Below are 22277 nucleotides of genomic sequence, written 5' to 3' on the forward strand. Positions count from 1 at the left end.
CGTATAATACTTTTAGTATACATTTATGTAGTAACTATTTATACCTAAAAAAATATGTTTTTCTCTTGTTCATCTTTTTTGTTGCAAAATAAACAATTCTTTAGACCTCCATATACTTGTTAAGGTATACTTTTGACCACTATTTTGTACATTAATATGTTACTACCTCCATCCCAAGGCTTAAGGCCTATATTTTTTAAAAAAGTCAAACTATGTTAAGTTTGACCAAGTTTTTATCAAAAATCATTAAAATGTAAAATAGAAAATTAATATTGTTAGATAGATAATGAAATATATTTTCATGTGCTATCTTCAAAATATCATATTTGTTGATAGATTATTCTGAAAATTTGGTCAAACTTAACTTGCTTTGACTTTTCCAAAAAAAATAAGCCTTAAGACTTGGGATGGAGGTAGTATGTTTCTAAGAAAATATGAAAAATGAAACCTTGCAAAAAATAGGTAACTCACATTAAAATTACCAGTTACATATAAAATTCACCATTTTAATTTTACAAACCAATGATCAACATAATATAAAGTTCTGGTTCAACGCGACGCTATCTTATGTAGTTTTCTTTAATCGTCCTTCAGAAATTTCAAATATTTATTATTATAATCATCTGCAAAGCTTATGATTGTGATTGTAATTTGCCGATCCGGCATAGTCTGACACGAACCAAGATTGTCGAAGACCATCGACAATACATCTGGCGACCCTAGATCGTCCCAACATTTCCATTGTCTTCCCAAGGATTGTCGTAGTTGAAGTTATCAGAGGGATCAAATATTGCGGCTGTATATGTGACGTGGAGCTTTTCCTTTTTTTAACGGGTGTTTTTTTGAATTTTAATTTAAAAGATAGGAAGTTAGAGTCCTACAGAAATATGTGTTCCATTGATTTCCTTTTTCATATTTCCTACCAAATATAGTGTCAGATCGAATTGCTCATCTACGTGAAACTGATCGTGTGCCGGGACAGATTGCGCAGTTACGTAAATATCAATCGCTTGTTAAATCTTAACCATGAATTATATATTTTACTATTTAAATAATTTAATTGATGTGGCTTACCATGACATCTGTATATTTCTTTTAGTATATAAAACAGAGCAATTACGTATTGTCACAGTCTATATGTTGAAACTTTTTCTAAACTACCCATATCCTTTGCCACCTCCTTTTCACGTAGGTTTTCTTTCCAGCTATGATGTTCCAACACAAGTAGCTATCGGCTTGGTTTGCAGGTCCAAAAATAAAATAAAAAGTAGTCTTAGGCTGATTTTGTAAACTGACGTAGCTAAGTAGGTCTAAACTACCCATATCCTTTGCCACCTCCTTTTCACGTAGGTTTTCTTTCCAGCTATGACGTTCCAACACAAGTAGCTATCGGCTTGGTTTGCAGGTCCAAAAATAAAATAAAAAGTAGTCTTAGGCTGATTTTGTAAACTGACGTAGGTAAGTAGGGGTTTTTTTTTTGCAAGCAGCAATGACGTTTCGCACAATATTGCTAGTTTTCTAGATAGATATGTTTTTTAATGACGCCAGCAGTTACAATTTTCCATAACTCATATTGCTTTATTAAAGCAGTCCATGTCACGTACGTTTGTGAGATCTGATTTTCTTTCGTGTCAAACATGTGTCAAACATGTTACGTAACTACTATTTCTTCATAAAATCTGAGCCATATATTTTAGATCTAACTATCAAAATTAATTAAGATGATGTGGATTAACCTGGTGTCTCCGTTAAAACTTCTTATTTTACTTTTAGTATATAATAGATACTTCACAAAAGTTGGTACGCTAGGCAAACTGAATCTGGAAGACATTTACATTTTTGTGCTGCATCTTGTATGGAAGACGTTCGTTTAAACAAATTTTTTCCCCAAAATTTAGATGCAAAAGCGAGAAACTATTTAGCAATTTCAGAGTGATAAATGACTAAGAGTGCTGTTCAAAATCTGTCGAACCCTGTGGGTTTTCATGACTAACATAAAAAGCATTTACGGAGAATATATAAGTAAAAAAAAATCTCATGGAAGCAGGTTGTACATATTTTGCAGCTACTTGCATTCTAGTTGTCAAATGCTCAAAGCTTCGCATACACTCATGAACTCTGAAATGGTCAAAATGTGTAGCCAAACTAAATGCAAAATTATTTTACATAAATGTAACGTAAGACACCCTCACAAGGCATTTGCTATCAGTTTGAATGAAACATCGATTTGACACTGTTTCTTTCCTTGAAAATTATGATTGAACTAATCAACTCGATGTCAGCAAAAACAAATTCTTGGGTAGCTCTTTACCAAAATGTAAAATGACAGAGGTAGAGGCGACTGTATATGGTCATCTCACCGGCTTGTGGTGCGCCGAGCGAAGGGGGTGAACCCGGCTGGCTGTCAGGATCCGATGGATCTGACCGGAAGAGGATCATCAAGCATAGGAATTTGAGGAGAATTCGAGATAAATTGCTAGAACTAAATGAAAGGTAAATTACAGAATAAGATAAAATTAGGGTTCATATTTCTTGGTTGATTGCAACATGATACAAGGGTAGGCTTATATAGACCTAACCAACTAGAACATGACAACATAGGTGGAATTCCGATACTGCCCTTACAGTTATTAGCCCACTAGTACTCATACACATACTATCCCCCCCCCCTAGACCATTGCTCATCAATGGACAAGTTTCATTGTCAATTCATCCATCAGAATTTGTTCATCACACCAGGGAGGCAGGAATGTAATGGAGATGATATCCATTTTCCAGATCTGAATATATTTTAGTGAAAGTAGCAGAAACTTCTTGGCATTGTAATTCTCATGGACACCTTTCTAGTTGATGAACTTGTCTTCACTGCAAGAAGTGTTGCTCATTGGTAATTGACATTTTAAATCATTGAGTAGTGGCCTGTGTCCAAACGGCTGTGATTTCCAGGAATCCATACACGTAATAGGAAATTGCAATTCCAGGGTCCCACTGTAGTTTGGCCGTTTCAAATGAAGGTGACCAGCAACGCAAAACAGTGACCATATGTCTTACCCATTTAGAAGCATTAATGCTTGTAGTCTGAGGCATGTATGCGAGTTGTCTATCTCTGAACTCACTCACATTCTTGTGCATCTTAACCACTACAAATGCGCATGTAGAACATGGATGAGCTAGGACAAGTACAACTATTGCAGTTATTTCAATAGCAGTATATGAGTGCAGATTTTCAGGAGCTCCAGGATCCCATAGTAATTTTGTTGCTAGTCTGATTGAGAAAGTCCACAAACATCTCATCCGACAATATTCAGTTTTCAGCACACTGTTGCAGTAGAAGTGACACAGGTAATTACCTTCTACAAGAGCTCAGGGGCGGGGAATTCGCGGCTCAGGGAGTCGTCAGTGGGCTCCACCGGCAGCGGCGGCGGCGCTGGAAGTAGAAGAGCTTGGCGGTGATCGGCATTCAGCCTCGGAGAGAAAGAAGAGCAACGACCATCCCCTATCCTTCTGCAGACTATGTATTGTATTGTTTCTGTTCAGCAGCACCCGCCGGCCGGCGTGTGTGTGCTGTGTCTGGCCATCGTCGCCTCCGCTCCTTCCGCGTCGTCTATAGCTCAGTTTGCGCTTGTCCGTGGTAGGATTCGGATACAGAGCGCATATCCAAGGGAGCCCCCATACAATACTCATTTGTTTTTCCCTATGTTTCAAAAACTGGTCCAAAGGCTCTCTTTTTTTTTTTTACTTAGAAAGTTCAGGACTTCTTTGTTCACTTAAACAAATCATTACAAAGGGTGCCACAGATACATTTCAGGACATCATTAAGGGAAAGAGGGAACAACCAAATGTTCAACTCGACGAACGATATGTGCTAAATTATTTAGCAAAAGACGAATGGGACAACAAGTCACATATCATAAAGAACAAGCCAGGGCTTTGATATCCTCTATAAACCAATATGATGTTGTTCAGTCTTTTGTCTCGAGCAAATGTCAATGTACACTTCACATGAAGTGCTTCCCCAAACCACCGCCTCCTCGCGGCCGACAAGGAAAGCCACCAACACCGGCAAGCGCCTCCTACCACCAGATTGACTCCGCCTTCACCTTGTGAGGCAGCCTCCCTAGATGCTTGAGCTCTCCGGGTGACCTACGAAGTAGCGAGAATGTCACCGCTTGACGAGGCCGCCCCCTAGATGCATGAGCTCTCCGCGTGGGCTGCGAAGCAACGAGAACCTCACAGCTACCTTCCTCAGTGGCCATGCGCGGGCTTCCCGACAGTCACCTCCGGAAGTGCCGAGGGAGAAGGAAAGGAAGGGGAGGCGCTAGGGTGTGTCGCCCCAGAGCGGAGAGACGCAGGGGCGAGCTAAACGTTTTCGGGTTCCCATTTTGAACGCTCTCCCTTTGTTTCTTTTGGGTTTCATATCTAGCTTGTCCTAACTTAGGAATTCTTTTGATGATGTTGTTGTTTGTGTAATATTTTGCATGTTTATGGATACATCAACAATTATTTATTTCATATTTTGTTTTAAAATTCAGAAATGTGATTTCTAATTTTAATTAAAATAACAAGATCAGTGGAGCTCGAGCCAAAAATCTCCAATGCGTAGAGTTCGACTATTTTTTACTCTCGTTCTTTCTGTCCCTCAAGATTTAGTCAAAACCCGGACCGGGTCAAGCTTCGGACCGGTCTAAAAATTCCCGAAGCTTAAATATAGGCCAGTTTGGCCTGGCCAGACCATAAGGACTAGAAATCAAGCCCGACCCATTCCAAAGCATGGAAAAGCCCGGTCCAGCCTGGCTCTTGTCTAAATCACATATTTTGTAGGCCCAAACCTGAACTGACCCAACGTTTGGCTCAAGATTCAGGCCCGAGCCCCGCCTAACATACATGCCCTGATGCCTGGCCCCGCCCAGAACCTTTAGGCCGGGCCGGGCTGCGCATACCGAGCTATCCTTATGATTGAGTAGCTGCACCAAGCAACTAGTTCGATCGAGGGGGAGTGCCTATTGTGCGCTTTAAGCGGACCAAACAATTGGCTCTGCACAACCCTGGCTACGATGGGCTGTCCCACATCAGCTGGGCAGATGTTTTCCAATTTCTTCGTTCGCACGTGTACTCAATTTGTTGTAATTTCCCTCTCGCAGTAGAGAATAGTGGCGCGCGTATATGTTCCAATTTTTGCTGGCCCATTTTTGTTTCAGTGTTTCCTCGTGTGTACACTAGAATAAGACCCCAGAACTTATGTTCATAAAAAAAATAGATTTTAAAAATATTCAAATTTAAAAATTGTTTGAATCTGAAAAATGTTTGAACTTCCCAATTTGAATCCAGAAGATGTTTAGATCTAAAAATTGTTCGAACCTGAAAAATGTTTGAATTTAAAAAATTTCCGAATCTGAAAACGTTTAAATTTAAAAAATGTTTAAATCTAAAAATGTTCAAATCTGAAAATTTTCGGATTTAAAAAATGTACCAATCTGATTTTTTCTTTAAAATCAAATCTAAAATTAGTTGGATCTGAAAAATGTTCGAATTTCAAAAACATTCAAAATTCGAAAGAAGTTCTGATTTAATTTTTTTAGAGAAACTTGAGAATTTCATGTATGATAGAAATTCAAAAAAAACTGGCTGGCAAAATCGAAATAACCGCCAAAAAACCAGGAAAATCGAAGAAGAATCTGAAGAAAACTGGAAAAACCAGACACTGCCTAGAATTAGTCCGCCCTGTGCGGAGCGCCGGATAGCTCCCGCTGTGAGTGGAGAATAGGAATCCCCCACGATCGAGCAGGCCACCTCCGGGCTTGGCTCCTCTGCAGTCACGTTGTTACTGTATATGTACTGTAGCTCTTAAAATCTACCGTTCACTCCAATCTAACAGCTCTCCTTTCTCCCCTTATTCTGTTGTGAGCTGGGAAAAACAAGGAGCACGCATAGACGCTGCGCCGGTGGCCCTTACTGATGGCGCTGGCCGGAGGTCGGAAGTCGCCGCCTTGAAATGGACTGCGCTGGCGCCGTCGGAGGTCGGAGCTGGCCGCCTCGTATACCCAGGACTGGAGCACAAGATCCTCAAGTACACCATCGCCATCTTACGTTATGAAGACCAAGCTCTCTATGAATGTAAAGCGGATCATGGAGAAGAAAACTAGTTGTTTCAATTCTTCGATTGTGGGCTATCAGAAGAATTCCTCATCAAACAACTGCAGCAGGTCTAGCGATGGTGATAAGTACCCCTGTTTACCACCGTGGGCACTCTTCCTCTCGAGAGTCCAACAAAGCTCCCGAAACCCTCTCGCGACCCGCGCCGCCCCCGCGGCGGCCGGACCGCGCCTCTTCACCAGCCTCCCCCTGACCTCCTCCTCCGCCCTCCCCTGCCGCCACCGTCGGCGTGTGCCGCCGGGTGTTGCCCGTGCGGTGGCGGCGGCGGCGGGGTTGACTCTACCCGCCGCGAAGTTTGGGGCGCGGGGACCTCGGGCTAGCGGCGGTGCACTTCGGCGGGCGTCGGTCCGGCGTGGCAGCGTGGAAACTGTGCTTCGGGTGGGAGGAGGGGCGGCGGCGAGGCCGTTGGCGGCAGAGCAGCGTAGGCGGCGCCATGGCAGGCCTGCTCGGCCCAGATCTAGGCCCAGGCGGGCTCAGCGGTCGACCTGTGTTTGGCACGCCGGCGGCGCTCCATGGAGGAGGAGAAGGCAGGGCGGCGATGGGTGGGTGGCGGCGGCACTTCGGCCATCCAGCTGCAGCGTAGCAGCGGGGCTACCCCCGTCCCTGCTGCATCCCTTTTCTTCCTCTAGGCCCTGCTCCGGTGACGACAGTTGGGCGGCGAGGATGGCTACAAGACCGTGGTGGCGTGTGCTGGTGGGCGGCATGTTAGGTGGAGCACGTCGGAGCGTCTGGGGTGGTCGGTTTGGTGGTCGGGAGAAATCCCTGTTGGCATGCTCGACACCGACGTGGTGACGCTTGCGGGTGTCACCTTGCCTTCCTGAAGGGCGTCGGGTGTACCTCCTCCTCAATCCCCTCCGCGTACCGGGGGAAATCCAAGGACTAGTCCGGGCAGCAGCGGCATCGTCGTCGTTTCCTTGGTGAAGGTGTTGCTTAGTATGCGGTGCCTCTGCGTGCTAGGAGCGTGGTGGTACTTCTCCAGAGGGTGCAGCGGTTGCGGGTTGTCATCGTTTTCGTCGATCTGCCGGTGTCGGCATTAGTTTTTCTTTCCTTTCTTTGTCTTTCTTTTGGGCTTGGTTGTGCTGCGGCCCAGCTTGTTCGTTGTATCGGGTGGTTTGCTATATTAATATAGCGGGGCGAAAGCCTATTTCGGGGAGGAGGTCTGGCGATGGTTTGTTGAGTACGTGCGAGAGTGCTAGCTTCACCTGCGCGGCGCAGGAAACTTGAGGACCGCCATGCACGCATCTCTCAGCTCCGCGGCGTCTGTGCGGTCGACCCGTGGGTGTGATATTTCCAATTATAAATAAACAGAATTAAAGGAGATAAAGGCGACCAGGCAAAAAAAAAAAAGAGAAAGGAGAACCATTGGATTGAACTGAACGGCAGATTTAAAGGGCTACAGCATCTGTACAGTTATAACGTGACTGCAGAGGAGCCAAGCCCGCCACCTCCCCTCGTCTCGTCTCCCTTGCTCGAGCAAATCAAATCAAATCGAGCTGCTATAGGCAACCTCCGCACTCCCGTGCTCCTTTTTCCCCCCAAAATCACAAGCGTCACGGGGTGGCAGAACAAGGTTGCGGCGACGCAGTAAAGGAAGAAGAGCACAACCCTAGCCCAGGTTCGTGACTTGCCTACTCCTCCCCACTCCCCAGGTTCCTACGCGGAGGAATTTGGTGATTCTCCGTTTTTTTTTTTTTTTGAGATGGTGATACTCCGTTTTTAACTTGTGCTTTGGACCTTTGGCGCCTGGTTTGGGTTGGAGTGCCTTTTTTGCCCAAAGTCATGCACGCAGTTTCGATTTGGTGTCCCAGATAGCTACCGGATGGGACTTGCTCTAATACACTAATCCATCGGTTTATATTTAGGAACAGACTGATAGTGATCCCAAGACATTTGCGTATATGAATTGAATTAAATAGAACACGGCAGACAATGAAGCTCTTTTACACAACGAAAGTAGAAGAACTGGAGACCCTTGATGATAGCATACAAGAGCAGAGCTTACTCCCTCGATATGACATGACATGAAGTTGCCCAAAAGATACTATCAATAGTCTAACACACCTTATTCGCAAAAAAAAAAAGTCTAACACGCCTGGCATGTTAAACTACATATATCATCTACTTTAGCTGGACATAGAGATTATCACAGATTTGATGTCATTGGCAATATTCTTGGCGTCCGCGGCAATACCAGCCAACCCTCTCCTCGCCAACCCAGCACAGTAGAGCCTATTTTCACCTTTCCAATGATTCGGATATTCTTTGGTTGGCAGCCCATTGTCATTTAACATCCCCTCACCATTCTGCACTCATAAATAAGATGTAATTTGGTTAGGAGTTTAACAATTGTTGCAGCAGAAAGAATATAACTTAGGCATATTCAAAAACTATGTGAGTACCTTAAGCCACATATTTGCTGTGCTCTTGTATCCAGTTGCAAACACAATTGCATCAAATGATATTTCATCTCCTCTTTGAAATTTAACTATATTTCCCATGATCTCACTAATGCTTCCTTGAACCTACACATTGGTAAAGAAAATATTAATACAATGGCATAGTAAATCTACATATGGTATATGTAAAGGTTTATACTTACTTGGATGATGCCCTTTTTTATCAAACCAACGGTGCCGACATCAATCACAGCGGATCGGCCGGTTTTTGACTTGAGCATCATTGGACCCATGTTTGGCATTGTGATGCCATGCCTTGATAAGTCTCCAAACATGAATTTTGCCCCCATAACAAGGAGTTTATCCACTAGATTCAGCGGAAGATGGTGGGCTAGTGTCATCCCCAACCGGATTAGCTCCTTTGTCATTACATGAATCTGCATCCACAAAATTTGTGACACATCTTTAGCAGCATACAAGATAAATTAAAATATCATTCTACTGGTAGTTATACTAAGAAATTGTATCCCATTACCAAATAAAAATATATAGTGCACATACCGGGCTTCTTACAACAATTGAAGTATTGACACCATGGGTCGCAAGGTCGTAAGCGATTTCCATCCCGGAGTTGCCAGATCCAATGACCAGCACACTCTTACCGGAGAAGCTCTTGCCTAACTTGTATCTTGATGAGTGGATGGTCTCACCCGGAAAATTTTGAAGTCCAGGGATCACCGGAATATTCTCTGCACTATTTTCACCACTTGCTACAACAAGAAACTTTGCTGTGAAATTTATTCTTTTGCACTCTGCCATGTCGTGAGCCACGATGGACCAAACTTTTTTCTCACTGTTGTATGTTGATGACTCCACACTAGTGAGATACTTCGGCTGAATATTGAAACACTCAATATAGTCATCTATGTACTTGACAAATAGGGCTTTTGGTATGTATGTTGGTGCATCTGCTGGATATGACATGTGTGGTAACTCACAAAACTCCTTCGCAAGATGCAGCTTCAAACGATCGTATGCGCGGTTGCGCCAAAGTGACGCACTGCAGTCCTCACGCTCGACGATGACATAGGGAATGGACAATTGGGTAAGGCACGCTGCTGTTGCGAGGCCTGCTGGCCCAGCACCAACAATCAGCACCACTACATTCTCCATTGCAAAGACAAGATTTGGCGAAGTTGTGGGAAGGGGTGCAGTGCTAGGCTAGGAGACTTAGAATAAGAAGAGGTATGTGTTTGCTTGCTAGCTGAATGAATCTGTGGATTAGATAGTCACATATGAGGCATATATATGCTTGTAAATGTCGCGTACCAAGATTAAGGGACACGGAAAGAGATAAAGATCAGTTGACACATATAACCTGAAAATTGGAATGTTATAGATGCCATTGTTGGTGTGAAACCATGTCTGCTACAGAATAGGCAAGAAATGCCATCCCGATTGCTTGCCTTCTTTTGGAAACTTACCAGCCATATTTGGGTATAGTGTATAGTTGAATAGTGTTTCTTTCTTTTAATTCCTATCATCATCAATAAAAATTCATCCAGGATAAATATATGTTCAGAGTATATATATTCCAAGTGTTTCTTTCCTTTCCTGCACTTGTTGACAATATAAACTGAAATTTGATACAATAAGTATGAGTCAACGTCTCTCAACATTTTGACCAAAACTGAAGGATTTCTCACTGTGCATTTATAAACATTATTATTTGATTACCCAAGAGATCAAAGTGCATCTTCGATTGACAACATTCTGCATTAGACTAGGCAAACCACAACATTTTCTCGTGTCAATGAACTATTCCACCATGGTATAATCTGCACACTACATATGTGAACTCTTGTGCAGCTTATTCTCGCTTTTTTGCTTCTAGTTGATGGTTATGCGCTAGTCGTGAATGTCTTATGTGCATGGAAATTTTAGATTACATGAGTGATGTAAAGTAGCAAAATAGAACAAAGACTAAACCTTGTATTCTACTTGGATTTTTATTTTGTAAAACATGAGAATAACAAAGATGCCATATGAGAAGCCGTAGTTTATCAACGAGGACAAGGAATAGAAGTTCTTTTAGTAATCAAAGTGATTGGCAAGAAGCTATTAAATCGGGCATGAGCATGACCTTTGCTTATTTTGCTATTTTGGAACACATGGTAAATAACAAGTAATTAAATGACTTACATGCACAAACACAACTAAGATCAAATTTTAGATATGAACTTTAACTCAGTATTTGAAAAAAGCAGAATGTTATTAACTCAAACAGAATACATGTACACGGTTGGAATGTATAATTTAAATGCAGTTTGAATCAGAAGATTAAATCCAGATGGCATAATTACAAGTAAACAAAGTAAAAATGAAATAGAAAATCCTTAATTCTTATCGTTGTCTTCTCCTTTTTTTTCTCCTAATCTTCTTCAAACCTGCAATCAAAAACATCAAAGACAAAGTAGGGATGATTAGTATGGTTTCATGTATGCATCTCTAGGAGAGATACATTGTTTTGTTTATGATCTTAATCCATGTGGCAACAAGAAGTGGTAATGTGGCGCTACCGAATACAACATGCACATTCCTGTTTGCACCAACTCCCTGTGCATAGAAATACATGAACTGGTGCATTGTGTCTGCAAGTACATGAATGAGCACTTATGTGCATCTAGAGAACCGGAAACACACAACATATGGTCTAATATTGGATGACTACAATCAGTTCTTATTTGAGGGTGACTACAGAACATAATGATGGAGAACCAAGGACTCTTTGACCAGGTATTAAGGAAGGATGTTTTCAGGTTTATATACACCAACTCAATTTTTTTGTTCTCTTACTATTTTTTCGATTTCAAATCCCCGTGCAAAATATATGGCAGGGTATTTCTGGATGTGCACAGAAGCTAGGTGTTTATAATTAGCCAAAATTATTTTCCGGCGTAAGATATTTCCTCTGGTTCCTAATTGTTCATTAGGTGCTGATGATGACACTATTAATCATTTATATATGAAGTAACAATTGTTCCTTGTTTACATAAAGTGGTCTGTTTGAGCAGCTAATTGCGTGTCTTTGATTTGTGGGAAGTGGCTTTGTGTGTGCAGGAGAGAGGTGGAATGCAGGCTTGCCAAGACACTGTCAGTCCGTCGCCATTCACCAAGCAGAGCCGACCCTTCACTAAGCAGAGCCGAAGCCAGTTGCCCCATCTGTGCCATCGTTGCTTAATGTGACACCGGATCCGAAGGGCAAACAATATGTATGTGAAGAGGAGGAGCCAAATGGTGGCAAGGGAGAGAGACCAACGGGTCCTTGCAGAAGACATCGGTGTGTCACGGCACACATATGACCAATTCATCTACAGATATTATTCATTGTTCTTGCGACGCAGGGACACATTACTGATATATACATCAAAAAACACAGCAACTCCAAGTGTTCTTTCACTGCAGCGGTGCAACCGTAACTTGCCGACACCGCCGCTACACTCAATGAGCGTGCCCAAAGTGAAGTCAGTGCTTGGCATTGGAGGGCTCAGTGTCTCGCGCCATCCGACTGCTGTTCTGGAGTCAGTGAGGCGTCTTGAGCCGTTTGGATCAGATGATGAGAATCAACATATGCACACCTGATTTTGAGTCCAACTTGGGTTGGTTGTTCTGATGGTTGACTTTGGTAGTTGTTCATGATGGTGAGGGACTAATTTCACTAGCTCATTTTCTCAAGTGTATTCTAAAAAATGAGTGTTTTACTGATGGTGGATGTGTGACAGGGTTCTATGTCATTGGCAAGGTGCGCATGGCAGCCATTGACTTTGAGAACGCCGGTCACCTTTTTAAGAATTGCAATGCTGCTCGCTGCGGTGAGCCAGGCTGCTTCGTGCTGTGGCATATGGCTCCTGAGATGTGGTATATCGAATTGGCCGTCGGTGGGAGCAAGGTGCATGCTGGCTGCAATGGCAAGCTTGTGTGTCGCCATACCCCGTGGCTCGGCTCCCATGCCGCCAAAGACCCTGTTCGCCCTCTCCGACGCGCACTTCAGGTATATATATAATTGCAATGTGCAGCCCACGCCTTGTATGCTACTGTCCGTGCCCATAAGCCATGGAAAAAGCTTAATACTTTTACTCATGTTTTGATCAATTTCTTTCTAGGGCCTGGATCCGTTGACTGCAGAAAGCATTTTGCAGCGTGTGTTTTAACATTAAGGGAGACGTGTGAAGGCGCGAGGGCTGCAGATGATGGAGCGCTCGCTGCGTGCAGTCTGCAGGCGGCAAACCGGACGATCGGCCGGCATGCGTTGGGAGAATGATTAGGACAGGACAAGGGACGAGTCGACGGCGATGCAGCTTACTAACTGACGGGCAGAGATCATCTGTTCTGTTTCCGATTTACGGGATGGACGATGGGGGCCTGCGTCAGCAGCCTGCCATGCCGGCAATCCAGTGCTGGTGGCAGCGGGCCGGTGTTATAAAAGCGACAAGCAAATAACGAAGAACGAAACAAGAACACACGCAGGGGACACAAGATTTAACGTGGAAAACCCCTTCCAACACAGAAGGGAAAAAAACCACGGGCGCCAGCCAGCAAAACTTCACTATATCGGAGGGTGTTTACAAACGCCGTGGGTTATCTTATAATCTGATAAACCCTAGCCGGCGGCTTACAAGATGTATATATAGGCGGTGCCAACGATCCGTACCGGCCTCGCTCCGCTCGTCAGAAGTTAGCCTCCCTTTAGTATATGAATTTGGATCACAATACAACAAACTCCACCTTGAGACAAATTCCATCTTGTAGCATGAACTTCAACAATCTCCTGAACAACAAAGAGAAAAACACTTGCTGGCGCCAACAGCCACTTAGGCTAAACAGTTATACCAACCAAGCTTGAGCAAAGCTCAAACTTGGAAACAGGAACTGGCTTTGTCATCATATCAGCAGAATTATCATGAGTACTTATCTTGCATACCTTCAGTTTACCTTGAGCAACAATGTCGCGAATATAATGGTACTTGATATCAATGTGCTTTGTCCTCTCATGGAACATTTGATCTTTAGTAAGGTATATTGCACTTTGACTATCAGAAAACAAGTTAATGCAAGAATCATCTCCACAAAGCTCAGCATACAAACCTTTCAACCAAACAGACTCTTTGTCAGCTTCATTAATTGCTATATATTCTGCTTCGGTCGTAGATTGGGCAACAACAGATTGTAACGTCGCCTTCCAACTCACAGCACATCCACCAACAGTGAACACATAACCTGTGAGGGATCTTCTCTTATCCAAATCGGCAGCAAAATCTGAATCCACATAGCCTACGAGTCCCTCACCGGTCTTACCAAACTTCAAGCAAGCTTTGGATGTGCCACAAAGGTACCTGAAAATCCGCTGAACAGCTCTCCAATGTTCTTTACCAGGATCAGCAAGGTATCGACTGACCAAACTCATAGCATATGATAAATCAGGACGAGAACAAACCATGGCAAACATCAAGGAACCAATAGCACTAGAATATGGAACTCGAGACATGTACTCAATATCTTCATCAGTACTAGGACATTGCAATGCTGACAATTTGAAGTGAGAAGCAATTGGTGTACTAACAGACTTTGCATCATGCATATTAAAACGATGAAGAACTTTCTGAATGTAATTGACTAAGAAATAACACACTAGATTTTCTGTCTCTTGTAATTTCCATACCTAGTATTTTCTTAGCAGCACCAAGATCCTTCATCTCAAACTCACTACTTAACTGTGATTTTAAAGTAGTGATCTCTTTCTTGCTCTTGGCAGCAATCAACATATCATCAACATATAACAGCAAGTATATTGGTGATCCATTAACAAACTTGATATAAACACAACTATCATACTTAGATCTCTTAAACTCATGTGCAAGCATAAATGAATCAAACCTTTTGAACCACTATCTTGGAGACTGTTTCAAACCATAAAGGGACCTCTTCAACTTGCAAACAAGATCCTCCTTACCAGGCACAACAAAATCTTCAGGTTGGTCCATGTATATCTCCTCCTCAAGCTCACCATGCAGAAAAGCAGTCTTTACATCTAACTGCTCAAGCTCAAGATCATGCATAGCCACAATACCAAAGAATGCACGAATTGAACTATGCTTCACAACCGAAGAGAATACATCATTATAATCAATACCTGGAATTTGGCTGAAACCTTTTGCTACTAACCTTGCCTTATACCTCGGAGGTTCACTAGGAGACAAACCTTTCTTTCTTTTAAATATCCACTTACAGCGGACAGCCTTCTTTTGTTTAGGCAAGGGCGCAACATCCCATGTGTCATTCTTGTCAAGCGATTGCATCTCCTCTTGCATAGCAGAAATCCACTTCACGTGGTCAACAGATGCAACGGCCTCAGTATATGTAGCAGGTTCAGTATCATGCTCCACCTGTTCAGCACAACTCAAAGCATGATGAACAAGATTACATTCTTCAATTAAACGAGGACGTGGACCTTTGTTACGCCTCGGTCTATCAGCAGCAATTGAACTATTTGTTTCTTTGCAAAAGCAGTGGTGAGTGCTGAACAACAGTGTTATCATTTTCAGCAACATCATTTTCTTTCTCCTCCACGTGCTCCACCTGCACGCTAATCCTCTGTTGTTCATCATCAGAACTATCAGAAAAATCAACAGCATCAGTAACATCTGTAGATGAACTCTTATAAAACATGACAGCCTCATTAAAGGCTACATTCCTGCTATGCAAAACTTTCTTAGTTTCAGGATTCCATAACTTGTATGCCTTAACTCCTGAACCATAACCAAGAAACACACACTTAACAGCCCTGGGCTCTAGCTTTCCATTATCAACATGAGCATAAGCAGTGCAACCGAAAACTCTCAACTGTAAATAATCAGCAGGTGAACCAGACCATACCTCAATAGGAGTTTTCTTATCAAGTGGAATGCAAGGTGACCTGTTTATCAAGTAACAGGCGGTGGGGGCTGCTTCAGCCCAGAAATGTCTATGCATACCAGCATTGGACAACATGCAGCGAGCCTTGGAGATGATGGTTCTGTTCATCCTCTCCGCCACACCATTCTGCTGAGGAGTATATGGGATGGTGTGGTGCCTGACAATGCCTTCATCGCTGCAATAATCATTGAAAACAGTAGAACAAAACTCCATGCCATTGTCGACTGAAGCAATTTAACTTTCTTTTCTGTTTGCTTCTCTACCATAACTTTCCACTTTCTAAAAGCATCAAACACATCAGATTTATGTTTCAGAAAGAAAGGCCACACTTTTCTGGAGTAATCATCTATGATAGTAAGCATGTAATTTGCACCACCAAGAGAAGTCTTGCGGGAAGGTCCCCACACATCAGCATGCACATAATCTAAAATCCCTTTGGTGGTATGAACGGAAGCATTGAATTTAACTCTTTTATGCTTACCAAAAATGCAGTGCTCACAGAACTCAAACTTACTCAAATTGCATCCATGTAGCAGGTCTCTCCTGTGCAATTCTGCCATGCCATGTTCACTCATATGTCCAAGACGCATATGCCACAGGTTAGTTTTACCAGGTTCATCAGGAATAACAGCAGCAGCAATACCAGACAAAGTGCTACCTCTAAGAACATATAACTTTGCAGAATTCATATCACCAATCATGTGAACGAGAGAACCTTTTGTTACCTTCAGAACTCCGCGAGCACCGGAGTGTTTGTACCCGTCAACATCAAGGGTACTGAGAGAGATCAGATTTCTGGCCATGCCAGGTATGTGTCTCACATCTGTCAGAGTGCGTGTCATGCCATCATGCATCTTGATCTGAACGGAGCCAATGCCCACGATCTCACGTGGGTTGTTATCTCCCATACGCACAACATCTCCACTCTGCACAAACTCATAAGAACTGAACCAGTCTTTGTTACAGCAAATATGAAACGAACATGCAGAATCAAGGATCCACTCATCATTACCAGAAACACAACCAGCAAACACAACTAGGCAATCGCCATCAGAATTATCACTGGAAACAACAGCAGCCTTACCATCACCCTCAGATTTGTTTTTCGGTTGGTAGGTACCGTTTCTTTTCTCTTTGTTCTGCAACTTCCAGCAATCATCAATATTATGGATAGTTTTCTTACAATACTTGCAGAACTTACCATCTCGTCCCTTGGACATTGAGCGACCTCTGTCGGTCTTTGATACGTCTTCGACGTATCGATAATTTCTTATGTTCCATGCCACATTATTGATGATATCTACATGTTTTATACACATTATATGTCATTATTATGCGTTTTCCGGAACTAACCTATTGACGAGATGCCGAAGGGCCAGTTCCTGTTTTCTGCTGTTTTTGGTTCCAGAAATCCTAGTAAGGAAATATTCTCGGAATCGAACGAAATCAATACCCAGCATCCTATTTTTGGACGAAGCTTCCAGAACACCCGAGAGCCGCCAGAGGAGGGCCCTGTGGGCCCCAGACGACAGGGTGGCGCGGCCCAGGCCTTGGCCGCGCCCCCCTAGTGTGTCGTCGCCTCGTCGACCCTCCGACTCCGCTTCTTCGCCTATATAAAGGTCCCTGACCTAAAAACCACGATACGTTCGACGAAACCAGAGAAAACCTTCCAGAGCCGCCGCCATCGCGAAGCCAAGATCTGGGGGACAGGAGTCTCTGTTCCGGCACGCCGCCGGGACGGGGAAGTGCCCCCGGAAGGCTTCTCCATCAACACCACCGCCATCTTCATCAACGCTGCTGTCTCCCATGAGGAGGGAGTAGTTCTCCATCGAGTCTCGGGGCTGTACCGGTAGCTATGTGGTTCATCTCTCTCCTATGTACTTCAATACAATAATCTCATGAGCTGCCTTACATTGTTGAGATTCATATGATGATGCTTGTAATCTAGATGTCATTATGCTAGTCAAGTGGATTTTACTTATGTGATCTCCGGAGACTCCTTGTCCCACGTGTGTAAAGGTGACAGTGTGTGCACCGTGTGGGTCTCTTAGGCTATATTTCACAGAATACTTATTCACTGAGTTATGATTTGAGTTGGATGTCTCTATGAAATTGTGGTGTGTTAGTACCTCCTGTGAATGCACAAAGTGACAGCGTGGGGTGTTCATTAGTACTTGGGAATGCATCTTTAAGGTTTGCCTACATGATGAATTAGTGTTCGTTATCTTGCCAGAGAGTAATTCAGAGTAGCATAGTAAAGTGCTTATTTATATCTCTTTATGATTGCAATGTGTTTTGTATCACAATTTATCTGTGTGCTACTCTAGTGATGTTATTAAAGTAGTTTATTCCTCCTGCACGGTGTAATGGTGACAGTGTGTGCATCGTGTAGTACTTGGCGTAGGCTATGATTGTGATCTCTTGTAGATTATGAAGTTAACTATTGCTGTGATAGTATTGATGTGATCTGTTCCTCCTTTCGTAGTGTGAAGGTGACAGTGTGCATGCTATGTTAGTACTTGGTTTGGTTATGTTGATCTTTCATGCACTCTAAGGTTATTTAAATATGAACATCGAATATTGTGGAGCTTGTTAACTCCGGCATTGAGGGTTCGTGTAATCCTACACAGTTAGTGGTGTTCATCATCCAACAAGAGGGTGTAGAGTCTAGCATCTACTTATTTATTCTGTTATGTGATCAATGTTGAGAGTGTCCACTAGTGAAAGTATGATCCCTAGGCCTTGTTCCTAAATACTGCTATCACTGCTTGTTTACTGTTTTACTGCATCTTTACTTCCTGCAATATTACTACCATCAACTGCACGCCAGCAAGCACTTTTAAAGGCGCCGTTACTACTGCTCATATTCATTCATACCACTTGTATTTCACTATCTCTTCGCCGAACTAGTGCACCTATTAGGTGTGTTGGGGACACAAGAGACTTCTTGCTTTGTGGTTGCAGGGTTGCATGAGAGGGATATCTTTGACCTCTTCCTCCCTGAGATCGATAAACCTTGGGTGATCCACTTAAGGGAAACTTGCTGCTGTTCTACAAACCTCTGCTCTTGGAGGCCCAACACTGTCTACAAGAATAGAAGCACCCGTAGACATCAAGCACTTTTCTGGCGCCATTGCCGGGGAGGAAAGGTAAAAGGTACTCACACTCCGGATCTCGGCTACTAAGCTATTTTCGCCGTTGTAAGTACTCGAAGCTATTTCCTTTAGATCCTGCAATTGCATCTTTTTGTTTCTTGTTTACACTAGTTTGGCATAATGGACAACAATGAGCTTCTTATTCTATTTCCTGATTTAAGACATGGATGGTTTGATGCGAAAATTAAAAAACCTATGGAACATATTAGTATGAACGCTTTGAACACCATTGTTGCTAATGATATGGAAAATTCTAAGCTTGGGGAAGCTGGCTTTGATGAGCATGATATTTTTAGTCCCCCAAGCATTGAGGAGAAAATTTACTTTGATGATACTTTGCCTCCTATTTATGATGATTATAATGATATTGGTCTTTTAGTACCGCCTGTTATGGAGGATAAATTTGATTATGATTACAATATGCCTCCTATATTTGATGATAAGAATAATAATGATAGCTACTTTGTTGAATTTGCTCCCACTACAACTAATAAAATTGATTATGCTTATGTGGAGAGTAATAATTTTATGCATGAGACTCATGATAAGAATGCTTTATTTGATAGTTATATTGTTGAGTTTTCTCATGATGCCACTGGATATTATTATGAGAGAGGAAAATATGGTTGTAGAAATTTTCATGTTACTAAAACACCTCTCTATGTGCTGAAATTTTTGAAGCTACACTTGTTCTATCTTCCTATGCTTGTTACTTTGCTCTTCATGAACTTGTTTATTTACAAGACTCTTTTTCATAGGAAGCATGTTAGACTTAAATTTGTTTTGAATTTGCCTCTTGATGCTCTCATTTGCTTCAACTACTATTTCTTGCAAGTGCATCATTAAAATTGCTGAGCCCATCTTAATGGCTATAAAGAAAGAACTTCTTGGGAGATAACCCATGTGTTTTTTTTACTACAGTACTTTTGTTTTATATTTGAGTCTTGGAAGTTGTTACTACTGTAGCAACCTCTCCTTATCTTTACTTTATTGCATTGTTGTGCCAAGTAAAGTCTTTGATAGCAAGGTTGATACTAGATGTGGATTACTGCGCAGAAACAGATTTCTGTCTGTCACGAATCTGGTCCTAATTCTCTGTAGGTAACTCAGAAAAATCTGCCAATTTACGTGAGGGATCCTCAGATATGTACGCAACTTTCATTCAATTTGGGCATTTTCATCTGAGCAAGTCTGGTGCCACTTTAAAATTCGTCTTTACGGACTGTTCTGTTTTGACAGATTCTGCCTTTTATTTCGCATTGCCTCTTTTGCTATGTTTGATGGATTTCTTTGTTCCATTAACTTTTAGAAGCTTTGTGCAATGTCCAGAAGTGTTAAGAATGATTGTGTCACCTCTGAACATGTGAAATTTTTATTATGCACTAACCCTCTAATGAGTTTGTTTCGAGTTTGGTGTGGAGGAAGTTTTCAAGGGTCAAGAGAGGAGGATGATATACTATGATCAAGAAGAGTGAAGAGTCTAAGCTTGGGGATGCCCCGGTGGTTCACCCCTGCATATTTTAAGAAGACTCAAGCGTCTAAGCTTGGGGATGCCCAAGGCATCCCCTTCTTCATCGACAAATTTATCAGGTTCCTCCCTTGAAACTATATTTTTATTCGGTCACATCTTATGTACTTTACTTGGAGCGTCTGTTTGTTTTTGTTTATGTTTGAATAAGTTCATCCTTGTGTGGGAGAGAGACACGCTCCGCTGGTTCGTATGAACATATGTGTTCTTAGCTTTATTCTTAATGTTCATGGCGAAGGTTGAAACTGCTTCGTTAATTGTTATATGGTTAGAATCGGGAAATGCTACATGTAGTAATTCTAAAATGTCTTGGATAATTTGATACTTGGCAATTGTTGTGCTCATGTTTAAGCTCTTGCATCATATACTTTGCACCTATTAATGAAGAAATACATAGAGCTTGCTAAAATTTGGTTTGCATAATTGGTCTCTCTAAGGTCTAGATAATTTCTAGTAAAGAGTTTGAACAACAAGGAAGACGGTGTAGAGTCTTATAATATTTACAATATATCTTTTATGTGAGTTTTGCTGCACCGGTTCATCCTTGTGTTTGTTTCAAATAACCTTGGTAGCCTAAACCTTGTATCGAGAGGGAATACTTCTCATGCATCCAAAATCCTTGAGCCAACCACTATGCCATTTGTGTCCACCATACCTACCTACTACATGGTATTTCTCCGCCATTCCAAAGTAAATTGCTTGAGTGCTACCTTTAAATTTCCATCATTCGCCTTTGCAATATATAGCTCATGGGACAAAATAGCCTTAAAAACTATTGTGGTATTGAATATGTACTTATGCACTTTATCTCTTATTAAGTTGCTTGTTGTGCGATAACCATGCTCCTGGGGACGCCATCAACTCTTTGTTGAATATCATGTGAGTTGCTATGCATGTTCGTCTTGTCTGAAGTAAGGGCGGTTTTCACAATCAAATGGTTTGAGTATGCATACTGCTAGAGAAGAACATTGAGCCGCTAACTAAAGCCATGAATCATGGTGGAAGTTTCAGTTTGGACATAAAACCTCAATCTCTTATGAGAATATTATCTGTTGTTGAATGCTTAAGCATTAAAAGAGGAGTCCATTATCTGTTGTCTATGTTGTCCCGGTATGGGTGTCTAAGTTGAAGAATGATCAAAAGCGAGAAATCCAATGCGAACTTTCTCCTTAGACCCTTGTACAGGCGGCATAGAGGTACCCCTTTGTGACACTTGGTTGAAACATATGTCATGCAATGATAATCCGTGTTAATCCAAGCTAATTAGGACAAGGTGCGGGCACTACTAGTATACTATGCATGAGGCTTGCAACTTGTAAGATATAATTTACATGATACATATGCTTTATTACTACCGTTGACAAAATTGTTTCATGTTTTCAAAATAAAAGCTCTAGCACAAATATAGCAATCGATGCTTTCCTCTTTGAAGGACCTTTCTTTTACTTTTATGTTGAGTCAGTTCACCTATTTCTCTCCACCTCAAGAAGCAAACACTTGTGTGAACTGTGCATTGATTCCTACATACTTGCATATTGCATTTGTTATATTACTCTATGTTGACAAATATCCATGAGATATACATGTTATAAGTTGAAAGCAACCGCTGAAACTTAATCTTCCTTTGTGTTGCTTCAATACCTTTACTTTGATTTATTGCTTTATGAGTTAACTCTTATGCAAGACTTATTGATCCTTGTCTTGAAAGTACTATTCATGAAAAGTCTTTGCTTTATGATTCAGTTGTTTACTCATATCATTACCATTGTTTTGATCGCTGCATTCATTACATATGCTTACAATAGTATGATCAAGGTTATGATGTCATGTCACTCCAGAAATTATCTTTGTTATCGTTTACCTGCTCGGGGCGAGCAGGAACTAAGCTTGGGGATGCTGATACGTCTCCGACGTATCGATAATTTCTTATGTTCCATGCCACATTATTGATGATATCTACATGTTTTATACACATTATATGTCATTATTATGCGTTTTCCGGAACTAACCTATTGACGAGATGCCGAAGGGCCAGTTCTTGTTTTCTGCTGTTTTTGGTTCCAGAAATCCTAG

The 22277-nt window shown here is 42.0% G+C and overlaps 1 protein-coding gene and 1 long non-coding RNA gene across 3 annotated transcripts; one reads left to right on the top strand and one right to left on the bottom strand.

The window, feature by feature from the left end:
- The first annotated feature begins 7629 nt into the window (after positions 1–7629).
- Positions 7630–13245, top strand: LOC139830524 (uncharacterized). Of its 2 annotated transcripts, XR_011742792.1 has the most exons (4): positions 7630–7768; positions 11670–12250; positions 12332–12600; positions 12713–13245. It is a non-coding gene; the product is annotated as an uncharacterized lncRNA (long non-coding RNA). The 2 variants fall into 2 exon arrangements; XR_011742791.1 differs by lacking the exon at positions 7630–7768 and having other exon boundaries at positions 11513–12250.
- Positions 8277–9722, bottom strand: LOC127347171 (probable indole-3-pyruvate monooxygenase YUCCA11). Its single transcript, XM_051373388.1, has 4 exons — positions 9111–9722; positions 8753–8986; positions 8553–8675; positions 8277–8456 (listed from the first exon to the last, which is right to left on the bottom strand). The coding sequence occupies exons 1-4, from the start codon at positions 9720–9722 to the stop codon at positions 8277–8279; spliced, it is 1149 nt and encodes a 382-aa protein (XP_051229348.1).
- Positions 13246–22277: the final 9032 nt, after the last annotated feature.

This window comes from Lolium perenne, chromosome 4 (assembly GCF_019359855.2).
Source record: "Lolium perenne isolate Kyuss_39 chromosome 4, Kyuss_2.0, whole genome shotgun sequence".
NCBI lineage: Eukaryota > Viridiplantae > Streptophyta > Magnoliopsida > Poales > Poaceae > Lolium > Lolium perenne.

Bases quoted from the DNA above. Each gene is read 5' to 3' on its own strand.
- LOC127347171 (XM_051373388.1), bottom strand. From the start codon at position 9,722: ATGGAGAATGTAGTGGTGCTGATTGTTGGTGCTGGGCCAGCAGGCCTC. The intron at 8,987-9,110 runs GTATGTGCACTA...TTGTGGATGCAG, and splicing joins CAATTGTTGTAAGAAGCCCG to ATTCATGTAATGACAAAGGA. The intron at 8,457-8,552 runs GTACTCACATAG...TTATGAGTGCAG, and splicing joins CAGCAAATATGTGGCTTAAG to AATGGTGAGGGGATGTTAAA.